This window comes from Vicia villosa, linkage group LG1 (genome assembly GCF_029867415.1).
Source record: "Vicia villosa cultivar HV-30 ecotype Madison, WI linkage group LG1, Vvil1.0, whole genome shotgun sequence".
NCBI classification, from domain to species: Eukaryota; Viridiplantae; Streptophyta; class Magnoliopsida; order Fabales; family Fabaceae; genus Vicia; species Vicia villosa.
Window position 1 is genome coordinate 247931085 of NC_081180.1, and position 21611 is coordinate 247952695.

Here is a 21611-nt window from a genome sequence, read left to right on the forward strand (position 1 = left end):
GGCCATGGAGGTGTGTCGCTCACTTTTGAAAAAACAAGTCGAGATGCCTAAGGCGATTGTTACGGGCCGCGACCCCGCTTTGATGAATGTGGTTGCAAATGTATTTCCTTCTTCCGATGCATTACTTTGTCGATATCACATATCATGTAATGTGAGAAGTAAGGTTAATCCCGCCGTGGTGAAAAAACAAGTACCGACCGAAGGTGGGAAAATGGTGAAGCCCGAAGTGATTGTTGACCAAATAATGGATGCATGGGCTTGTATTGCAAGTTCATCGAAAAAAGAATTATATGTCGATGTCGTATTGCAATTTCGGAAAAAATGTGAAAAATATCGCGATTTATTGAAATATATTGAAAGCACCATTCTTGACAAAGTGAAGGAGAAGTTTGTTTGTGCGTGGACTGATAAGGTCAGACACCTTGGGAATACAACCACCAATAGAGTTGAGTCGGCACATGCTACTTTGAAAAATTGGTTGTGTGATAGCAAGGGTGATTTGTGTAAAGCATGGGACACCATAAATCACGTGATTTCGAACCAACACAACAAAATACAAACGTTGTTCGGTCGGAGCATTACGGTTTTGGAGCATCGATTTAAGAACAACATCATTTACTCTCAATTGATCGGCAATGTGTCTCTCGAGGTGAAACAATTGGTGGCGATACCGCAAAGTGTGGTTGCACTATTACTATCACGTATGGTCTCCCGTGTGCTTGTGTTATTGCTAAAAATGTGAGATTAGGTGAGCCAATAATAATGAATGAAATCACTCCTTATTGGAAGAGACTTAGTTTTGATGATGATGATGATGATGATGATGATTGTGCCGAAGAAGATTCGAATATCACTATTATTTCCGAATTGGAGGCGATATAAGAGGGATTTTCGAAGGCCGATGACAGCATGAAATTATGCTTTAAAGAACAATTGCGGAGGATTGGATTTTCAGAAACAACCGACATGAAACCGTCGTCTCAACCCGTTAAGACAAAAGGTGCTCCGAAGAAAGTGAGGTCTACGCCAAATGACAACTCGACAATACAGTCTCCTTCATATTATGAGCACGTCGACAAACTCTTTCTAGACTCACCTACTCCGAAATCGCAAAAGTCTCAAAAGAGTTCAAACAAGGGAGCTCACCTAAGAAAACTGCCTCCGACACCTATTCCATCGCAAGTTCCGCAAGTATCGACTCCGATTCAAGTTGAAGAGGTACAAATTGCTCCAAAAATTCCACTGATTGACGAGATGCAGATTTTTATTTATAAATACATCGACCAGATCGTCAATGTGGTGGGGGACGGTAATTGCGGATTTCGGGCCGTATCGGCTCTGCTTGGTAAGGAAGAGGATTCCCATGAGCTTGTTTGTCATGATCTTATCGACGAGTTGGTGAACCATAAAGACTCGTTGATCAGTGGTTTTCACACATATATTTACCGTGGTTTTTAAGTATGTTTAAGTTATGTTATTGAGTGTTTTATTTCTTTATTCGTCAATTTATGCTTTGGTTGTATGTTTTAATGTTTTCAGACTGATATGGAGAAATTGGAGTAAATCAGTGCGAAACTCGGAGTTTTGAGGAAGTTCAGAAAATAACTTTCAGCAGGCCTGACACGGGTGACCGTGTTGCTCAACACGGGCCGTGTCAGGAAGAGAGCTGGGAGCAAAGTTTGAGAGAAAGGAAAAACAGTGAAGCAACACGGGTGCCCGTGTTGCACAACACGGCCCGTGTTGCACATCCTGGGAGTCAACAATAAAAATTAATAGGACAGGGGACCAACACGGGTGCCCGTGTTGCACAACACGGCCCGTGTTGGGTTTGACGCTGATTTCAGTGATTTTTGTGATTTTGTTCAGTGGTTTGCCTGCAAGGGTGTTTTTGGGATTTCCAACCAACTTAAGTGAGTCTGCACTATTTAGGAGGGTTTTCAAGATGAATTAGGGATCTTTTGGCCACACGAAGAATTAGAGGATTGAGAGAAGAAGCCTATGCAATTGGAGAAGAACAGAGAACTCTCATGAGCGGAAGCCATTGAAGATCAAAGTTCGTCATCTCTATTGTAATGTCTTTATTTGATATCTTTGTAATTTCTTTGGATGATATGAGTAGCTAAACCCCCCAATGCTAGGGGGGTGTCCCTGATTAACATTTGTGATGATTTTGAATTCCGAATTTCAATAACATATTTCTCTTTTACATTCAATTTAATGGTATAAGGTTTTTAATGCTTTCCTCGTCGGACCAACTGGATTGATTTATGACTGACAATTAGGATTGACCTCCATTGTTAGGGTTTTTATACCGTTATATTATAGTAGATATCACCTAGGACTAGGGATACCCTATAGTAACCGGATTGTTCTTGATTATAATAATATTTGATTTGATCACTAATTTCGAAGGACTTTGGGATTAGGATTTCAATGTTCAAAGGTTTGCCCACTAAGGACTTAGGAGCAAATACCCTTAAGAACCGGTAATTGATAAGTTGAACTTTGTTAATGAAATAAGGGTTCAGAATTGTTACATGTTAATGCACACACCTACCCTGGCATGTTACTCATATTTGGCCAAATCAACCTTTTTAAGTTTATTTGCAAACAAAACTCCAAATATAGTTTTTTGTTTAATTGAACCATTATTTAAACTCGATATTAACGTGCAGTCCTTGAGATCGACATTCGGGGAATTTCCCTATTATTACTACAGAGGCAAAATAGTACATTTGCTATTTTACCGATCACTCGTACACACTGGTATTTGGAGACAAAACCAAATTTCAATCGGTCAACAAAGCTCTTGTTCCTTGGGGGCGCCTACGCACCGGTTTCGCATTGGATGAGATTCCCGGAAATGGGACATCTTATTGCATGTGCATATGACATGGTATGCATTGACTTGACGCGCTATGGTTTTTCGGAAACTTTTTTCCGCTCTGCACCACACCTCCTACAAATCCAATTGATCGTATAATATGTGTTGGATGGCTCGCCAAATCGCGTCATTTTATATAAGTTTACTTGAAATCGGGATGCCCCATACCACCTACGTCACCGGAATGGAATCTTCATCATACCGAACTTGCCGAGACGTGGCCGGAGGTATTTGTTGATAGGATGCATGAATTCGAAAGATTGAAGAATATCGATAAAATCTCGAATGCAGAAAAGTCAAAATTGGAACCACCAATAGATTTAGTTGGCGACAGTTATTTTGATGTATTTATCTAGTTTCAAAGTGTAATATATGCACTCTATAACATTGCAATATAATCCTTTTTTGTGTTTGTGTATTTGTGTGTTTTTGTGTTTTTGTGTTTTTTGTGCTGCTACTGCTTTCTGTTCTAGTTTAAAAATAACAGGAAAACTTCCATAGATCCATCTACGGAAGGGTATTAAAATGAAAATTATAGGTCTTTACCATATATGCATCTACGGAAAGGTGTTACGTATGATCCTTCCGTAGATACATCTACGGAACTTTGTGTGACAGAGACTGTGTGGTCCATATTCTCTAAAGGCTTCTATAAATTTGGGGTTTATAGGTTTGCATTACACACAAGCACAAACCCTAAACACAAGCACAAAAACCGAATTAGGCCAGATGGATGTCACCGAACATCAATGAAGCGTCCCGATCCTAAACCGAAATACCGCATAAGGGACGGGCATGTCATTTTCTCTCCCGTCAAACCACCCGTGCCGGTGAAGTTTTGGAATATCCATTCCTTCGACCAACTTAAGAGGACTATCATGTCTTTTTTAGATGGGGAGTACAAATCCGGAGAAGAAATTAAAAGGATCCAGAGGCTTAGAACAAGTACCTCGTTTGCGGCCAGAAAAACGGAACGTTGGTGGGTTGAAGTGAAATGGAACATGGATTTCATTCAAATGATGCATGGATTAGATGACATTGTTTTAACCCTTGTGATTTATTAGATCTATTAGTTTTTTTAATTTTCTGTTTGAAATTTAGGTGTAATATCGATTAATCAATGAATCAATGCAATGTCTTTTATGTTTAGAAATGCTTCTGTTTTGGTTTTCTAGGTACTGGATTTATTCCGTAGATGCATATACGGAAGGCTTCTGTAGGTGCATCTACGGAACAGAACAACGTTAAATAAAAAAAATGCTTCCGGAGATCCATCTATAGAAGCACAGGAGTAAAATGGTCAATTCGGTGGTGCGTAAAAGGACCATGGAGTTGAGTGAGAAATTCTCTAAAATTATAAGTTTTTAAGTAAGACAAAATTCTTTTACAACTTAATTATTATACTAAAATCTCTTATAGGTGTTGGAATTATGGTGTGATATGCATGATGGTGCCATTGTGATACTTCTAAAATTAAGAGAATGAGACAATTAAGATAAGAGAATTTCTTAACTCATCCCATAGATATGACACGCACCACCTAATTGACAAAATTGTTCTTGTGCTTTCGTATATACATCTTCGGAAGCACCCTTTTTTTAAACTTGATTTTTTTCGTAAATGTATCTATGGAACCTCTTAAAACATAGTGAAACATGGGATTTTCCTAATTAATTGGAAAAATCATAATCTTCCGTAGATACATCTACGGAAGATTTCATTTTGGGATTTTCCCAATTAATTTGTAACTTAATTTGGGATTTTCACAATTAATTGGAAAAATATTAAATTTCACTATGTTTTAACGATTACGTAGATGTCATCAAACTTAATTAATTTGGGATTTTCACAATTAATTGAGAAAATCTCCAATTAAATTACAAATTAATTGAGAAAAATCTCAAATTCTCAATTAATTGGGAAAAATCTTCCGTATTTACATCTACGTGTCATACCCCGAAATTTGCCCGATCAAATCTGCGTCAATTAATTCATCAGGAGTATTAAATTGAGAGTCATGGGGTTTAACATTTTGATTGGAAAACCCACTCTCTTATAAAAAAATCCTGAATTAAAATGGGGTTAAAATTAGAAGGTACTTGGTCCAGTCATTTGGCCCATCTACCTTATTTTTTGGGTTTTTTAGTCATTATAATTCATTTTTATATTTACTTTTTTTATTCAACTTACCATTTATTTTTTATCATTATTACTAGAATTATTATTTTTGTAAATTTTACTAACTATTGATTAGGATTATTAATATTATGGTATTATTAGGATTATTAATATTAGGAGTATTATTGATTACTGTTTTATTAGGAATAACTATTAGGTTAATTAGGACATTAGGCCCATTAGGAAAGAAAACCTAATTTGACTAATATAAATAGGATTGATTTTAACAAATTAGAGGAGGCCACCCATTTTAACCCGTGTACATATTCTCTTCCTCCCTTTCCCGTATCAACTATTGATTATCACAAAAACAGAGGCCACTTTTGAGTCACAGAACTTTTTTTTCGATTTCTAACTAGCATTCTTTTTTTACACATACCATTCACACTAACAACAATTCTACCACATTTCTTTCACAGCAAAAGCTAACAATTTCATGTATATATTCTCACGTAGAAAAACCTGTATCACCTAAACCATATCCCAATCTACCATCAAAGCCACAATATGTAAATATGTTTCTCAAAAATCAAAGATCCATCCCTTTTTATATACGTCGTCCACCCTTAAAAAAAAAACCCAATTCCAAGCATACTATCCCCATGAGCATGTTCTTCATTCCATTGAGTCCAAACCATTCAAAACCAGTGACCCCGTAAACTGAAAGCATAGCGGTAGCAAGTTTCAGAATATATATTTTGGATCAAAAGAAAATAAGGCACATTGTAGACCCGATTTGTTGCTCCTCTTCCAACGCCAACGTGATCCATCCTCGTCATCGCGAAGCTACAACAAACAAACAAGCCTTTGCAACATCATCTCGTGGGAATTACAGAAGAAAGAGAGGAATAGATTTATTGTTGTTGTGAATACCATGGTCTTTGAAAGAGACAATCTCGCCTATTGTTAATTTGCAGATTGAATTGAAAAGCGGAACGTTAGCAGCACCTTCAGCTTCGAACAACATCATCATTTTCAGAACCGAAGCGAGTTCGGCGCAGCAACCATCCACCGTGAAGCCACACGCGTCCACCCACATCACCGCGAAACCGAGGCAGTGGCAACCTCACCGCGAATCTGAACACAACGCAGCAGTCCAATCGGCCGCCCTTTCTCTCCGACGAAGCCACCCCCCGCGGCCGGCACATCGTCGTTCGCCGACAACCCACTCCGATTCAAATCACACTCCGCGGACTCTCCCTCTGCAAATCGACAGCGCCGGACACCACCAATTCCGCTCCGCCACCGATTCCGATTTCGCTGGCTATGGATCTATCTCGGCAAGGTAACATTTTTGTTCTTTGATTCTTAATATTAATGTGAGTTTTTTTTGATTTGGTTTGCTAAGTTTTGAGAAGGTTTGAGGAGTATGGAAAACGTGTGAGGAAGAGATCTGAGTTTATATCTATTTGCTATTGTTGGGTTGGTTTTCATTATCGCCACGTGTCGCTAACTGAGTGGGCATTCCATTTGGTTGAAAAGTCAAAAAATATGGAGAAGGGGATGTACCGCCCCTGTTGGTTTCTATGTTGTGTTTTATTGTTTCTAATTATTTATTATTTGTATTGTTGTTGATTTTAATTTATTTATCAAAACATTAAAAATATATATATTCACACACCCTTTATCACTATCCTTTAATAACATACACCCCCTTTAAAAAATAAATAACAAAATTTAATTAATTAATTTTGTGAAATTTTAATTGTTTAATTATTTGTTGTCTTATGGTGATTAAATCTAATTTTCTCCTCGAACCGACTAAATCTATTAGTCGCATTAGACGAGAAATAATTTCTGATTATTTAAATAATATAATTGATTCTTAATCTAATTTTCTCCTCGAACCGACTAAATCCATAAATCGTATTAGACGAGAAATGACTTCTAATTATTTAATTTATTTGTTAATTCTAATTTAAGTAGCTCTTGTTGAATTCTCTCCTCGACCCGACTAAATCTATTAGTCGCATTAGACGAGAGATAAAAAATACATAAATTCAAAACATATTTAATTTGCTGCCCGCGACGATCAATCCATCGATCTGAGTAACCAGCAATGCCCCATAATCCGTTAGCTATACTGATCAAATCTATTGATCACCGCATCTAACGGTGACATATCAAATCAGGGTTGTACGCCCAAACAAACACTTAAAACACATCAAACCACCAACTACGGATTTTCATCCTTTCGAATCAGGCAACTCAAAATGCCTTTCAAATCAAATTCAAAACTACGACAGGCCATTCAAAAAGCCTCAAAACAACTTCAAATACATTCAATTCAATTCAAAGGCGTACAATCCTGTGCCCGAACTACGTAGACTCCGTACGTAGGCACTTGGATAACCAAGGCGAGTCCCCCTCCCTAAAATCTCAATTTTTCCCCTATTCACTTTCTTAGCTATTAAACCTCAATATTTCAGCCATAAAACTGTTACCCTAGATTCAAAGCCAGTAGGAAAGGGTTGAGGGTGCCTAACACCTTCCCTCGACCTGATTATAATAACTTACCCCGATCTCCAAACTGCGTAGGGTTTCCTATTCGCCCTTCAGAATAGATGGCGACTCTAAACCTTTCAATTTTAGGGCAGGTTGCTACACTACGGAAAGGTTTGATGGGGTTTGATAATAGAGTGTTTCGTAGATGCATCTACAGAACTTGGAATTTTCCCAATTAATTGAGAAAATCTCACGTTTCACTATGTTTTATACGCTTCCGTAGATGTATAGAGTGCTTCTGAATGTGCATCTACAGAAGCATAAGACAAAATTAAAATTTTATGTGGTGTATAAGAGACATATGGGGTTGAATGAAAATCTACTCATTGTTATGTTATCATTATCTTTTTAATATAATATCATTAATGCAAGGTTCGTTAATTTAGGGGGAAACAATGTTATAACTTATAAGGTTATAATATGACAAAAATTATCAATGCACTCAATAGCTACAAATTTGCCCTTAAAATTTGGACAATCGTAATCAATTTCACATTTAATGTGAAATTTAATAGATTAATTATTCTACATTGGTAAAACGATATTATTAAACATGATAAAAAATTGTGTAGAAACTATATGAAGTAACGAAGAAATCATTTATCACTTTTGAATTGAAAAAATCTTTTATAAAATTATAATAGTTATTAAATATTTCTTAATTATACAAGCGTATTTGTTTGTCCCTTTAACTTACCGAATAAGGAGCCACATGATAATAAATTTTTTAAAGTAAAGGGAAATCTATATTTTTTAACCTTCCATTACTCCTAAACTTATTGTTACTTTTTAATTTTCCATGATAATAAAACGACAATTTTCTTTTTGAAAAACAAGTTAAATAAGCAATTTTGTAAACAATAACAATGAATATTTAAACAATGACAACAATGAGAATTTATGTAAATAAACTCAGCACGATTATTAACTCATTCGCCATTTTTTTTCTTATGCATCTTTATAAATAATTCATCCAATCAATAATCTCTTTGAATTTTGATATTGGTTGGAAGGAGGATAGTGGATGTAATGACTTATGGGCAGTAGTGTGCCTTTTCCTTTGGAGCTGAGGAGAGTCATTACAATTCGTATTAAGGATTATGATATGGTGTGTAACATTGAGACTTACATAGAGGTGAAATGGATTTGCTGGTATCCTCATAATGTGGGGTGGATGAAGCTTAATTCAAATGGTGCTTATGATGTTTGAGGTAGAGGGGAATGTGGAGGTATCATTAGAGATAGTAGTGGTAAGTGGATAATCGGATTTTTCAAGAAATTGGAAATGCGCGATGGTATAGTTGTTGAATTATGGGGAGTTGTAATACAGTGGGAGAACTGACTTTTTGTTTTGTTTTTCGCAAAATATGTTGCGGTTAGCAAGAGTCGCCACCGACTTTTATTTTATCCAATTTTATTAGGAAATGCATAAAAGAACCGAAAAGACTTTTAAAAGATTTTGAGTTCGGGGGTAGGTTATACAAAGTGTTAGCACCCTTTGTATCTGTGGTTATCCATGAGCTCTTAATTGCTTAGCTCACTTTGTTTGACTTGTGTGTGAGTGTTTGAAAATACTTTGGAAAAAGTTTAACTTTGTAATTATTCTTGTACGAATAAATACAAAGTGTTATTTTTGAAAATATTTGTGTTTGGAAGTAGTATGTAAGAAAGCTTGACTTTGTAATTATTCTTGTATGAATGTATACAAAGTGTTTTTCTTTTGAAAATAGCTTTGAAAGTATGAGGTGTGAAAATGAGTTTGAGTGTGAGTAAGCAATTATGAGCACATACCCACTAAGTAATAGTTTTTCCTATTCTATTATGTTTTCTTTTGGAGATAGTAATATCCATACCATTAATCCGTAGGAAATCCTATCTATTGGATGTGAAAGGACAGGCGTAGGGTCATCGAATGGTCATAGAAGGCAACATGTAAGGATACCTTAGCAATTCAAAGGGACTGTCATTATTTTATCATAGAGTCGTCAGAGACAAGATCATCTTATCGTAGGCAACTCAAAAGGTCTATGATCTTTGCATTGAAGGGACTATGATGATGTTAGTCATAAGCGTCTTTGCTAAGATATCCCTACGTTCGAGGGACATGACCATGTAATTGTAAGGCAACAAGAGAGGTTACCCTAAAAGTGAGTGTGTGAGAAGTGTATTGATTCAGATATTTATCTTGAATTTAGGGTTAGCTATTGTTCAGTTATTAATCTTGCCATACAATCCTATTAAACATATATCTAGCAGTTATTACAGTTTATAGGGTGCAGAAAGTAAATTACGGAAAAGTAAATCCTAATTACTATTGCATGGCTTTGGGACAGATACATAATCATAAAAACCCTGACAGAAAATAGAATGCGGAAAGTAAAAGTCCTAATTACTATTACTTCCCATGAGCAGATACATAATTTGTAAAATATATGCGAGGAAATTAAACTACGACATTCAATCATTTAAGAAATTAAATAGTAAACCGGAAAGAAGTTAGAAGATTTTAGGGTTAGAAAGGGTTTAATGTTAATTAAAATCTAAATCTAAATTAATCATGAGAAATAAACCTAATTCTAATTAATTAATTATGTACACTAATTAAATTAATTAAATCTAATTATACCTAAATGTCTATTTACTTTTTTAAACCTTAAAATTATTAACTAAATCCTAATTAAGGTTAATTAACAATTATGTCAAAATTTATTTAATTAAAACCTAAAAAAAACTAAATTGTTTTTATATTTTTATGATTAAAACTTAACTAAATGAAAACCTAATCTCATTTAAAATAAAATTAGCTAAATAAAATTAAGAGAGAAAAAATAGTTGATTAGTTAAAAACCCTAATCCTAATTTGTTAGATTTTAATTGGTTAGAAAATAATTAAAATTTAATTAAAATTAAAATAAAAAAAGGAAAAGAAGAAGGATTGAAAAGGTGAGAAATTTGATGAAAAAAAGAGTGCGGGCACCTAGGATTGAACCCGGGACCCTTTGGTTACCAGCCTGTATGCTTTGCCATCTATATTGCGTTGGTTAGTTGTAAGTGAAACACAAAACAAATATTATATGACAAAATAAAATTTAAAACCATGGAATTCAAAGTTTCCACACGTGGACCCCATGTGCGCTTGACTGGCCAATGGGATGGCAAAGAATTGCCACGCAGTAAGTCAAAGAGTCAGCGCCACTATTCATCTCCTTCGTCCTTTTGAACTTGGAATTAGCTACGATTTTGCTACCATTTAGCTACAATTTAGCTACATTATTTTTGTAGCTAATAACCTGTAAATCTCAAATCTAGCTTATGGCCACAAACTAGCTACGATTATAGCGTAGCTATTCGTGCAAACATCAAACCTGCAAAATAGGATTAGAACAAATATACAAAGAACTCATATCACCTAAAGCAGCCCTTACGAATTCAATGGGGGCATTGGTTTTGACTGAAATGGCTTGTAAATGGAGCTTCGAGAAAATAGAACTTCGGAGCCCTAACAATGGAAATTCATGTTACGCGCATCAAAGCTTCAACCTAATGATTCAAAGTTTCTCTACATGGTACCAGGAACTCAAATATGCAGTTAGTGTAAATTAAAACATGATAACACGCAAGATATAAAAATCAGAACTTGAACGAACATGATGAAAATGATATGAACATTCCAGATGTCATAACGCTTAGTTATTGATGCATTCTTACCCTTTGATACCTCAGGAGTTGAATGATATGAATGGTTGGCTTTGAATCTTGCTGAAAAGAGAATTGGATCGTGCTCCTATTATTTGACTTTTTTACAACTTCGAAACCCTTGACTCCTTGCCAAAATTTTGTGTCCTTGCCTTCTTAATATAATAAGTATTTATAATAGAAGCTTTTAGGTTAAAGAATGGGCTTGGACATCAATTTATTAGTGAGATTTGAAATTTGATTCAAATATGTATTAAATCTTTCTAATTTTGGATGATACCTCTCCATACCTCATGCTACACGAATTTGGACTCTTGTGGGATATTATTTGGGCTTTTATATGATCCAAACCAAAGCCATGCAACTTATTTCATTTATTTTGTAATTTTACTTAATTTATTTGACTTTTAATTGAATAAAATTCAAATAAATATAAATAAAAGTTAAAAAAAATATGAAGATGGGTTTAAAGGTCCTTATTTAGGTCATGAATATGTTTGAAGTCCAAATCTTAGGCCCATTAGTCAAAAAAACTCAAAATTGTCCAATTAGGGTTTCATGCACTTCTCAAAAATTGTCCAACTTGCATCAACCATAACTTGATCAATTCTTATCATATGAAGGTGTTCTTGGACTTTTTAGAAACCTTAAGATTTCTAATACAACCTATTATTGGTAATTGGTACATTTGGAATTTTTATCTTCATGTAAATTGATTTGATAAAAGATGTGTTTTTGTTGACTTCCAGAAGGACCTGTAATGTTTTTACCTATTATATCTTTCAAAAGAAGCATTTTTGGCCTTGCCTTTGGTTTGAGAAAGTTGTAGAGAATTGAATTTCCTTCAAAATGAGCTTTGGTTGGAAAATTTATGATGAAGCATGTGAAAGTTATGCCTGGTCAAAGTTCAGTTGACTTTTGCCTAAAAAACCCTAATTTAACAACTTTGACTTTTGATGACTTGGAGACTTTCTTGATGAATCATGATCAAACCTTGATCAAATTATGAATATGACCTCAAATCCTTGATGTTGACCAAAAATATTTATGTTTGAATGTACATTGACCATAGTTGACTTTTGGGTCCAACATAGTCGACTGTTGATCATTTGAGCAATTGAGTGAGCAATCTTGCATTGTGAGGCTTGAAACTTGGCATGGAGATACCTTTAGAAATATGAGGTACTATAAAATCCACTTGAGGCCTTGGAAGTTCCATTTCCTTGAGAGAAATCAAAACCCTAATTGGATACCCATTGCTTAGGAGGCTTCTTGGAATAAATTGTCTTGAATATGTGAGGGAAAATTTGAGGGTCTATCAGGAGTGCTGGAAGGATATTATATTTCTAAGAGAATGAGTGCGAGGGATATTGAGATAAATAGTGATACTATGGAGGTAGTTAATGGGATAAACAATTTCAAGGAGATTAATCCCATGGAAAGAGCCTTGATGAAAAAATCCAAGATTGTATTAAGATGGATTGAAATATTTTGGTTCGGCATGTTTACAAGGAAGAGAATTATTGTGTGGATGCTCTTGATATGAGAAGTCTGAGAACTCTGGATATTCTTTCTATTTTGATTTTTTTTCCTATTTAGATGAGGCATCTTATGGATACTGATTTGGCCAGAACTACGGTTCCTCAGTTTGTTGTGGTTTAGTTCCTTTGTTTTTAGGCTTTAAGCCCTATTTTTTCCAACAAAAAAAAGAGAGAATATTTTGAGTCTAAAAGGGTGATGATATCATATTTAGACAGTGTAAGTAGAAATATTCGAAATAAAGAAATAGTTGCAGTAAAAGATAGTGAATAATTTCTTGATGAAAATAATCATGCAGAGTTAAGGAATTAAAATATAGATATAAAAATTGTGATAGTCTATAAATTATGAGAGGTTTACAAAATTCATTTCTTATTATTCATAGGGGTGTATAGAGGTTGGTTTGGATCAAATTCGCTCTAACCCATCACCTTGTCCGTTTAGATTTCAATGGGTTGGATTCATCATCTAACATGAAATTTCATGATCAAAATACAACCGAACTGGCCCGATCATTTATGGGTTGAGTTGAGTTGGATTCATGAGTTTTATTTCAAATAAAAAATATTTTGATAATTTTTTTTCCATTTATAAAATACTTATAACACAATTCAATACAAATGTGCACATTTTCAACAATCAAATTTAATAAAACACGGCATATTCATACATATGTCATAACATGATAGGGTGTTTAGCTTTGAAGAATGCCTTAATTCTATCAATTTTTTGTCGTGGAGGTGGCTATCCTTATGTCACGACAAAAATAATTATTCTTTTCAAGAATGGTTCTCCTCTCCTCTTGATTTTCTCTAGGGTGCGTCCCTTTGTATTCGGGTTCGAGTATCCCTAATACTCGTTTAATGAATTTTGTCGCATATTAAAAAAAACACTTAATGATAGTGGAAAATTTCACAAAACATATCATTTCTATAAATGTATATTCGGGTTCGAGTATTCCCTTGATTATCTTACATGAATTAATTGGTCAATTATTGGTCTAACAATAGTATTGGCTGTGAATAAAAAATTTGGATAAAATTGTGATTTGCAATGATATGTAATTTTGCATTTTAATTTTTTTAAAATAACCGATGAACATATCAATGGGTCCACGGGTTGAGAAAATTAAACTTGATAATCAAACCAAAACTATGGGAATTTGATCAAATAAACCCATAAATAAACTAGTTCGAGTAATTAGTAAATTGATTTTATTTTGATCGACCCACACCAATAAACCGTCTAAACTATATAGTCTCTTTATTAGATAGATAGAAGAGACAAACATACCTCATTTTGATAATTAAGAGACATTAATAAATGATTATAATTATATAAAGAACTTTTATAACTTCAAAAGGGGTAAAACTACAATTAAATTATTAATATAAGAATAAAAACTTTATAGGCTATAAAGAGATGAAATCATATTTTGTCTTTTACATACAAAGTGAAAAAAAATGGCTAGAGTTCTCAAATTATTTTACATTTGGATTCTTTATATTTCGTTATATGTTTTCACATCACTTGTTGTTGGTAAGCCATTTCTTCTATTCTTTGAAGTTTACTCAAACTTTTATCATGTTTTTGTAATATTGTTGTTTATAATTTCTTTTTATTGCAGGAAAATTTATTAAAATTCCAATATTGAAATGTAAAACTGTTGCCGATTGTCCAAAATATATTACCAAATTGGTATTTATTATGTGTCTTGATCAGTGTTGTACGATTGTACACTAGGAGTGTAATTTTAAAAAGATAAACATTTAGTATATGATGATAGAATGTATCCTATAATAGATGATATGGAAAATTAAATAATTTTATAGTTAAATATGAGTCATAATCACTTCTAAAATAGTTGTCATAATTTCAATCATAAACTTAATGATAATCATCCGCAATATAATTCAATTAAAAAGAAATTATGTTATTTCTAATGTTATTTCTTGTATTTAGTGTGTTTTATTTTTTATTAGGTTTTAATTGTTGATATCTTCATTAGAGTTATGTCAAGTGTTTTTTTTTAAATATATTATTTTATGTTTACTACAATGTTCCCATAAAACTTTCCATCAAAAGATTTTAGTATTGTTATATGTTCTGAATTGAATTTAAACCCAAAATGTCTGGTTAAATTGAAAGATCTCTTGTCATCTCATTCAAATATCTTTTACATAACAACCTCAATGTTATCTTCCAACTCACAGTAGCTAATGTTCCTCTTGAGTATTTACCACAGCGTACAGAACACGACAAAGCAAATAAAAGAGTGTTGAAAATACGCTTAAATATATTAGCGGTGCAAAACATAGTAATGGTAGCAAATTCACACAATCATCAAACACAAAATTTATTCACGTCAACCAAACAATTCACGATGCTTTTATGTATACAATGCGACTAACTCATCAATGCAATGCATGTGGTACCAATTTGGATATCAGAGACATGTTATTGATCTCGCCCACTCAACAATGGTTCTCCTTCGAACCGAGATCCATTTTGAACCCCACTCGTCACTAATCCCTACTTCTAAACCAGCAACTCGTCATTGACCCCCACTTCTGCATCAGCGACTTATCTCAAGACCGAAGTCCACACGTCAGTCACTTACTCATATGATGCATGACAATGTAAGAACAAAACATGGATGCAATATTCACCACTGGTTCAACTTCAAACTGTCACAACACCAAATAAGGTTATAACAGTAGTTCTTACTCCGAACTACCCGTCTTAGCATCAACAACATGCAATTATACTCATCGGAGCATATTAATCATCACAACCAAGCATAAAATCATTGTCATCGCAAGGTCATACAATAGTTCCACCAAACCAAATTAATCTTAGCATAACTCGACACAATCATTGAAATCATACAGTTTAACGATACTCATCATTATAACATTCACATAACCACCCAGAACAACCCAACATCACAACTCAACACATATTTATAATTCTCAACAAATAATTATGTAAGACATCTCAAATATTGTTAAACTCGTCATAATATTTTATCACAACAATTTGTCATACTCTTCATCAACACATAGTAACCCTCAGTTCATGATTATATAATTATTCATTAATCATCTTCTAAAACACATCACAAGTAAACATACTCTTCATGTTTTCATTTGCATATCTAACCTCTAAATCATTATTATAAGCTGATATTACACGTCAGCTTCCCAACGCTTTGAACCGCACCTTAAACAGAGTTACGGAACTCAAGTTACGCATAAAAACATCGCGTTTGGTACAAAATATAGGGAACTGCTACAATCGCCTGTGTTAGCTAACACGGCCCGTAACACCCTCGGACCAATCCCCCTTTGGGCACGCCTCTGGTACAAAAACCATAGGGCTTCTAGGGCCGCCCGAAGTAGTGCCTAGAAATCCCAAAAACTGTTTTGCAATTTTGTGCGACGGCTCTTGTTTTGCAATCCTTTATTAGACCCCAAACCTTATTTTTTACCTCTATCGTCCCAAAACATAACATACATCATTGTACATGAAAACAAATGAATTCTATCATTTTATATATCTAAGTCAATATTATCTCATCAATTAATCATGTTCATAATACCAAAAGCCCAAACATGAACAACAACCCAATAATTTGTACATATCAACACATAAAAAAATTAACATCAAAATCAATACACAAAATCATAATCATTACAACATATGAATTAAGTTTCACATAAATCTTCCCCAAACACATCAAGCATCAACAATGGTGAAAAATAGAATAAAATCTAGAGGAGGGTGAGGATCTCTCTCTACCCTTCATGCATTTGACACCAATATTAGAGTAATCCCCCATTTACCTTAATTTTCCAGCAAATAATTCAAGCTTTGGTTATAGTTTTTCCTTCCTAGAGCTCTCTTTAAGGTTCCTTGCCTCTTTCTTCTTTTTTACAACTTTTCACGTACCTCACTTTTTAATTTAAATGACCTAATAATATTTTTTGTTAATTCCAAACTCTCCCTCAACTCTTGGGCTCTTTCTCTTTAACACTCAAATTGCATTAAAATTCTAATTTCTCCCTATAACTAACAATTCTTATATTTATATTATTTTAATTAAATAGAAACCTCACTAATTCCCAATAAATCCCAACCAATACCAAATAATTCATATAAATTCACTAACACCAAAAGTAAGTAAATAAAAGCAAGTTAAAAGTTCAATTAAATAATTACTCGAAAATTCGGGGTGTTACATATGTTGTTATAGAAGAAGTAAAAAAGTGATGTCAGTGTATTTTTGGCCAATATTTTCATATTTACATAGATCAAAAGAATCTTAGAAATGTTCTGTCCCAGAAAATCCAGACACCGAAACAGCAGAAATGTGCTTCAAAATTACAAAGATTTAAATTAGAGATTTTTACAAACCTGGTAAAGCAAATCTCGTAGATAATGCTTTGAGTGGGAATTTTTTTTGAGAATTTCTTTAGCCACCTCCCTATGGGGGTCACCCCAGCGAAAATCCCAAAATACCCCTGCTTCGGAAATGAACTTCCGAAGCGCTTTTTTTATAAAAAAAATTTCCATAATTCGGAAGTGCATCTCCGAAAACACCTCATGGGGGGTGTTTTCGGAGATGAACTTCCGAAAACATGTCTTCGGAGATGAACTTCCGAAAACACCTCATGGGGGGTGAATTCGGAAGTTCATTTTCGAATTATGCAGAGACTGTGTTTTTTTTAATGTTTTTTCTTAAACAGTCTCGCATTTTAATTAAACGCAAACGCCAAATAAAATAAGCGACATATAAACAGAAAATACTAATACGATAAATAAAATCCAAATAATATATACAAGCCGAACCAAATAGTAAATAGTGTGCGCAAGATACAATCCGAAAACAAAAACTAAATAAACCCGACCACTACTGGGTGTGCCTAACCCTCTCACCCTGAGCCCTCCTCTACCGCCTGTACCCCGCCGCACGGCCCGCATCAGTGACGATCGTCTCCATCACGGCGACTGCATCTGGACCGCCCTGAAGAACGACACCCCGATCCAAGGCGTTCCGCCCAAGCATCGCTATCCGCTGGCAGATCGGCAGGAGATCAATGGCGTGGTCATCCTCGGCCTGCTGGTTCTCCAGGATCTCCTCATGTGCTGGCCTAGGAGCGCCGGGAACGTCGGGTCTCAGTAGAGGATGGGACATCCGGTAGAACCATGTAACGTACCCCTCCTCACTGTGCCAGTCCTGTGTGACCCGAGTGAGACGGTACTCCTGCGGTACCACATGATGCTGCCAGTCCTCCCATATGGCAGTGAGCTGCACTCGGGTCACTGTGTCAGGAGCTGCCTCAAAGGGTGACCTGGGTATCCGCTGCACGAATCCGAACTGACGCATGCACCGCTTAGGGAGATACCGGACCATGATGTCGGTCCCGCATGCCAACCAGCCTGAATATAGAGCAATGCCGTCAAAGGGGACAATCTGGGCGTAGTCGGCGAACGGCCTCCAGGTGACGTCGTCGTGCATCGTGCGGTCCAAGTACAAACGGTATGGTCCCACCGCATCGTTCCCCCTTTGGAGAGCGTATCTGGCGGCCCTAGGCATGGCGTCAACGTACGCAGGATCGATGTGGAAGCCGTGGATGCGGGAGAAGTAGGAGATGATCCAGCTCTGAAACACAAACACGATAATGTATTAAAAATAAATACGAAACATAAATAAATAAATAAATACGATAATGTGTTAAAATAAAACGTACCGTAAGTAGTGTGCAGGATCCGACCAACTGCCTCGTCCTCCAGTTGGAGGCCTCATTCAGCTTCTGGTAGAGGTATGCCAGAGTAGCTGCCCCCCAGTTCCACTGGTGAACGGTATCCAGGTCCATGAAGTAGCGGAGGTAGGTCACGTCGACGTACCTGGCACTCTTGTCCACAAAGCATGCAGCGCCTACCACATGCATGTACCAGCACCGGAGAGCGCAGCCGCGGTGATACTCTGTGAACAGCTCGTTACCCACACCCTCAGCCTCGGCAGCCGCGTCCAGATGGTGGTCAAAATAAGTGCTCAGTGTGGTGAACCGGACATGAGGCCCAGAAGTCGTGACGCACTCAAAGTGAGCAACCTCGTGCTCCATGCCCAAGTAGAGCGTCATCCACTCAATGGCCTCCACCCTCTGGATCTTGGAGTGGGTCAACAGCGGCCCCCTAATCGGCAGGTGGAGAAGACACTGCACGTCATGCAAAGTGATCGTCATCTCCCCAACCGGCAAGTGGAAAGAGGACGTCTCCTTGTGCCAGCGCTCCACAAATGCCCCCTGCATGCCGGTGCTGATGGTGGTGTACCCCGTCATGCAGAGCCCGCTGAGCCCTGAACCTCGCACATGGTCGTTAAACCACTCAACTGCTGGTTTAAACAGACTGAAAATCTTGCAGGCGTGGTTCACCATTTTCAGCGGCTCTCTCTCCTGTTACAAAAAAAAACAAATAAGCGACATATATTAAATAAGCGACATATATTAAATAAGCGACAAATAAACGGTTAAATTATAAAAAATGGTGACAAATAAACGGTTAAATTAAAAAAATACCTCTCCCTCCCAGATCCGCCGAGCGACGTGATCGTGGTAGTGAATCAGCACGGAAGTGTCAAAGGGCCCTCCCGGATAGCCGTCCTCCTGCTCTTCTTCCTCCCCGGCTGGAGGGTCAACATCCGGTACCCCCTCCGGCTCGTGGTAAGTCACTGCCACCACCTCCTCCTCCTCCTCCTCCTCCTCCTCTCGCTGGCGGGAAGAAGATGCCCGAGCCAACCGACTCCTAGATCCTGAACCAGATGTACCCTCTCCCTCGCCCACGGGAACTCGCACACGGCGTCCCCGACCATGCCCCCGTCCCTGGGTCGACGCCAGCTGCGCCGCCGCCCGCTCGCGTCTAGCCGACGCAGTCTGGGTCTCCCTACCCTGTCTTATGCGTGCTGGTTGGTTGCCTGACATGTTCCTGTAAACAATTGAAATCGATTAATATGCGAGACAAAAGAAGAAACAAAAATAATTGAAATTCTGATACAGTTCGGAAGTTCATTTCCGAAAACTGGGATGGAGGTGTTTTTGGAAATGAACTTCCGAAACACCCCTGCGAGGAAGTTTTCTGCAACTTCCATGGCAGACCCCTAAACCAAACATCAAACCTATGTCTACACATTCTAAACATCCTAAATATCAGTATAAACCTAACCTAATACTTTTTTTGCTATTTGTAAACACCCTAATATACATTTTAATCATAGATCTTAAAATCAAAATGCTTACCGATTGAATGGATTGGAGGACTTTTGAATGTAATAGAGCAAGTTGATGGAGCCTTTGAGGTAGCTTGGAACTGGTTTGCACAAAAATCTCTTGGGGTGTGAGTTTGGAAGAAGATTAGGGTAAATGATTAGGGGGAGGGGGTTGTTTTGCTTAATCTGCAAAACGCGCAGTATTTCGGAAATGAACTTCCGAAATGCTGATTTCGGAAGTGCATTTCCGAAATAAGTCAAATTTTTTTAAAAAAAAGGCGCTTTCGGAGATGCATCTCCGAAAACACCTTTTTCTTGCATTTCGGAAATGCATTTCCGAAGTCAGGGGTATTCTGGGTTTTTCACCAGAGGTGGACTAGAAGGTAAGGAGGTGGCCAAAGAAATTCTCTTTTTTTTTACTAAAGAATCTTTTTTGTTGACCTTGTCCTCACCAATGCCAGATCTCCTAACCTAGATCCAACAGTTTTTTGCAAAAGACAGTATGGGTTAGAATTTGGTTGAACAGATGTAACAAGATGACAAAAAACACAAGTTGTACACGTTTTCAAAATGATTACTACATTACAATAAAACTTTTGTACCTAAGAGCATCTCCAATGGTAATACTTTCCATTGAATTCTCCAACTATACATAAATATAATAATTAAATATTCAAACAATTGGCCATGTCATAGTACAGTTGCATTGCAATGCAACTAGTAAAAAATTGTGGCACCCAATCAAATTACTTTATGAGGTAAAGTTGTAGGACCCATTATAATTACACCAATAAAATAAAAATTAAATAAAATGTTTTGAGATGATATGGCTGATGAGACCCATAAAGAACTCAAAAATGAGTTGCACCATTGGAGATGGTCTAACCTTCAAAAGCTTCGCAACACTCTTTTACATGAATATCACTCCAGTCCAATTGCATGTCACTGTGGTGTATAAACCATCATTGCTCGACTGACAACCTCTTTTGCTTGGCCTAGTTTTTATCAGGAAGTAAAGAACTTTTTGAAACAATAATGTGTTTTTTAACATAACAAATACCATACTCATAAAAATAAAGGTTTTCTATAACCTCTACCATTACCAAATCAAGTATGGGATTAACTTACCAAGGATTTTATAATAGGCCCATCAGAGGAAAAAAAAATCAATTTTATTGAAATATTTTTATTATTAAATAAAGTGCAGTTAGTAAATTCCTCTATCTAAAATTTTTAGTGTGTTTCTAAAAGAGGTCTATGGCCCGTTGTTATTAGAACATCCTAGTGTTTATATTGTAATATTCATAATTACTACTAACTACTCATTTGCAACATGAATGTTCCACGATGTGGCAAACATGAGGGGTACTTGCGATTACTACTAACTACTCACATCAAAGACTAAAAAAGGATAAAAAGGGAACGTGATGCTCGATTCCGTCCTATATTTGATAGAAGGTGATTTTAATATTATTCATTCATTCTTCTTCAATTTTACAAACTATTATAACCACTTATATTTATAGAAATGAATGTATGGTT

The 21611-nt window shown here is 36.1% G+C and overlaps 1 protein-coding gene and 1 long non-coding RNA gene across 2 annotated transcripts; both read left to right on the forward strand.

The window, feature by feature from the left end:
- Nucleotides 1-909: 909 nt before the first annotated feature.
- On the forward strand, nt 910-1563 carry LOC131598655 (uncharacterized). The gene is made up of 2 exons (XM_058871238.1): nt 910-1398; nt 1540-1563. Exons 1-2 carry the CDS (start codon nt 910-912, stop codon nt 1561-1563), a joined length of 513 nt encoding a protein of 170 aa, XP_058727221.1.
- Nucleotides 1564-13053: 11490 nt separating this feature from the next.
- On the forward strand, nt 13054-14860 carry LOC131625222 (uncharacterized). The gene is made up of 2 exons (XR_009290779.1): nt 13054-14341; nt 14430-14860. It is a non-coding gene; the product is annotated as an uncharacterized LOC131625222 (long non-coding RNA).
- Nucleotides 14861-21611: the final 6751 nt, after the last annotated feature.

Bases quoted from the DNA above. Each gene is read 5' to 3' on its own strand.
- LOC131598655 (XM_058871238.1), top strand. From the start codon at position 910: ATGAAATTATGCTTTAAAGAACAATTGCGGAGGATTGGATTTTCAGAA. The intron at 1,399-1,539 runs GTGAACCATAAA...TAATGTTTTCAG, and splicing joins ATGATCTTATCGACGAGTTG to ACTGATATGGAGAAATTGGA.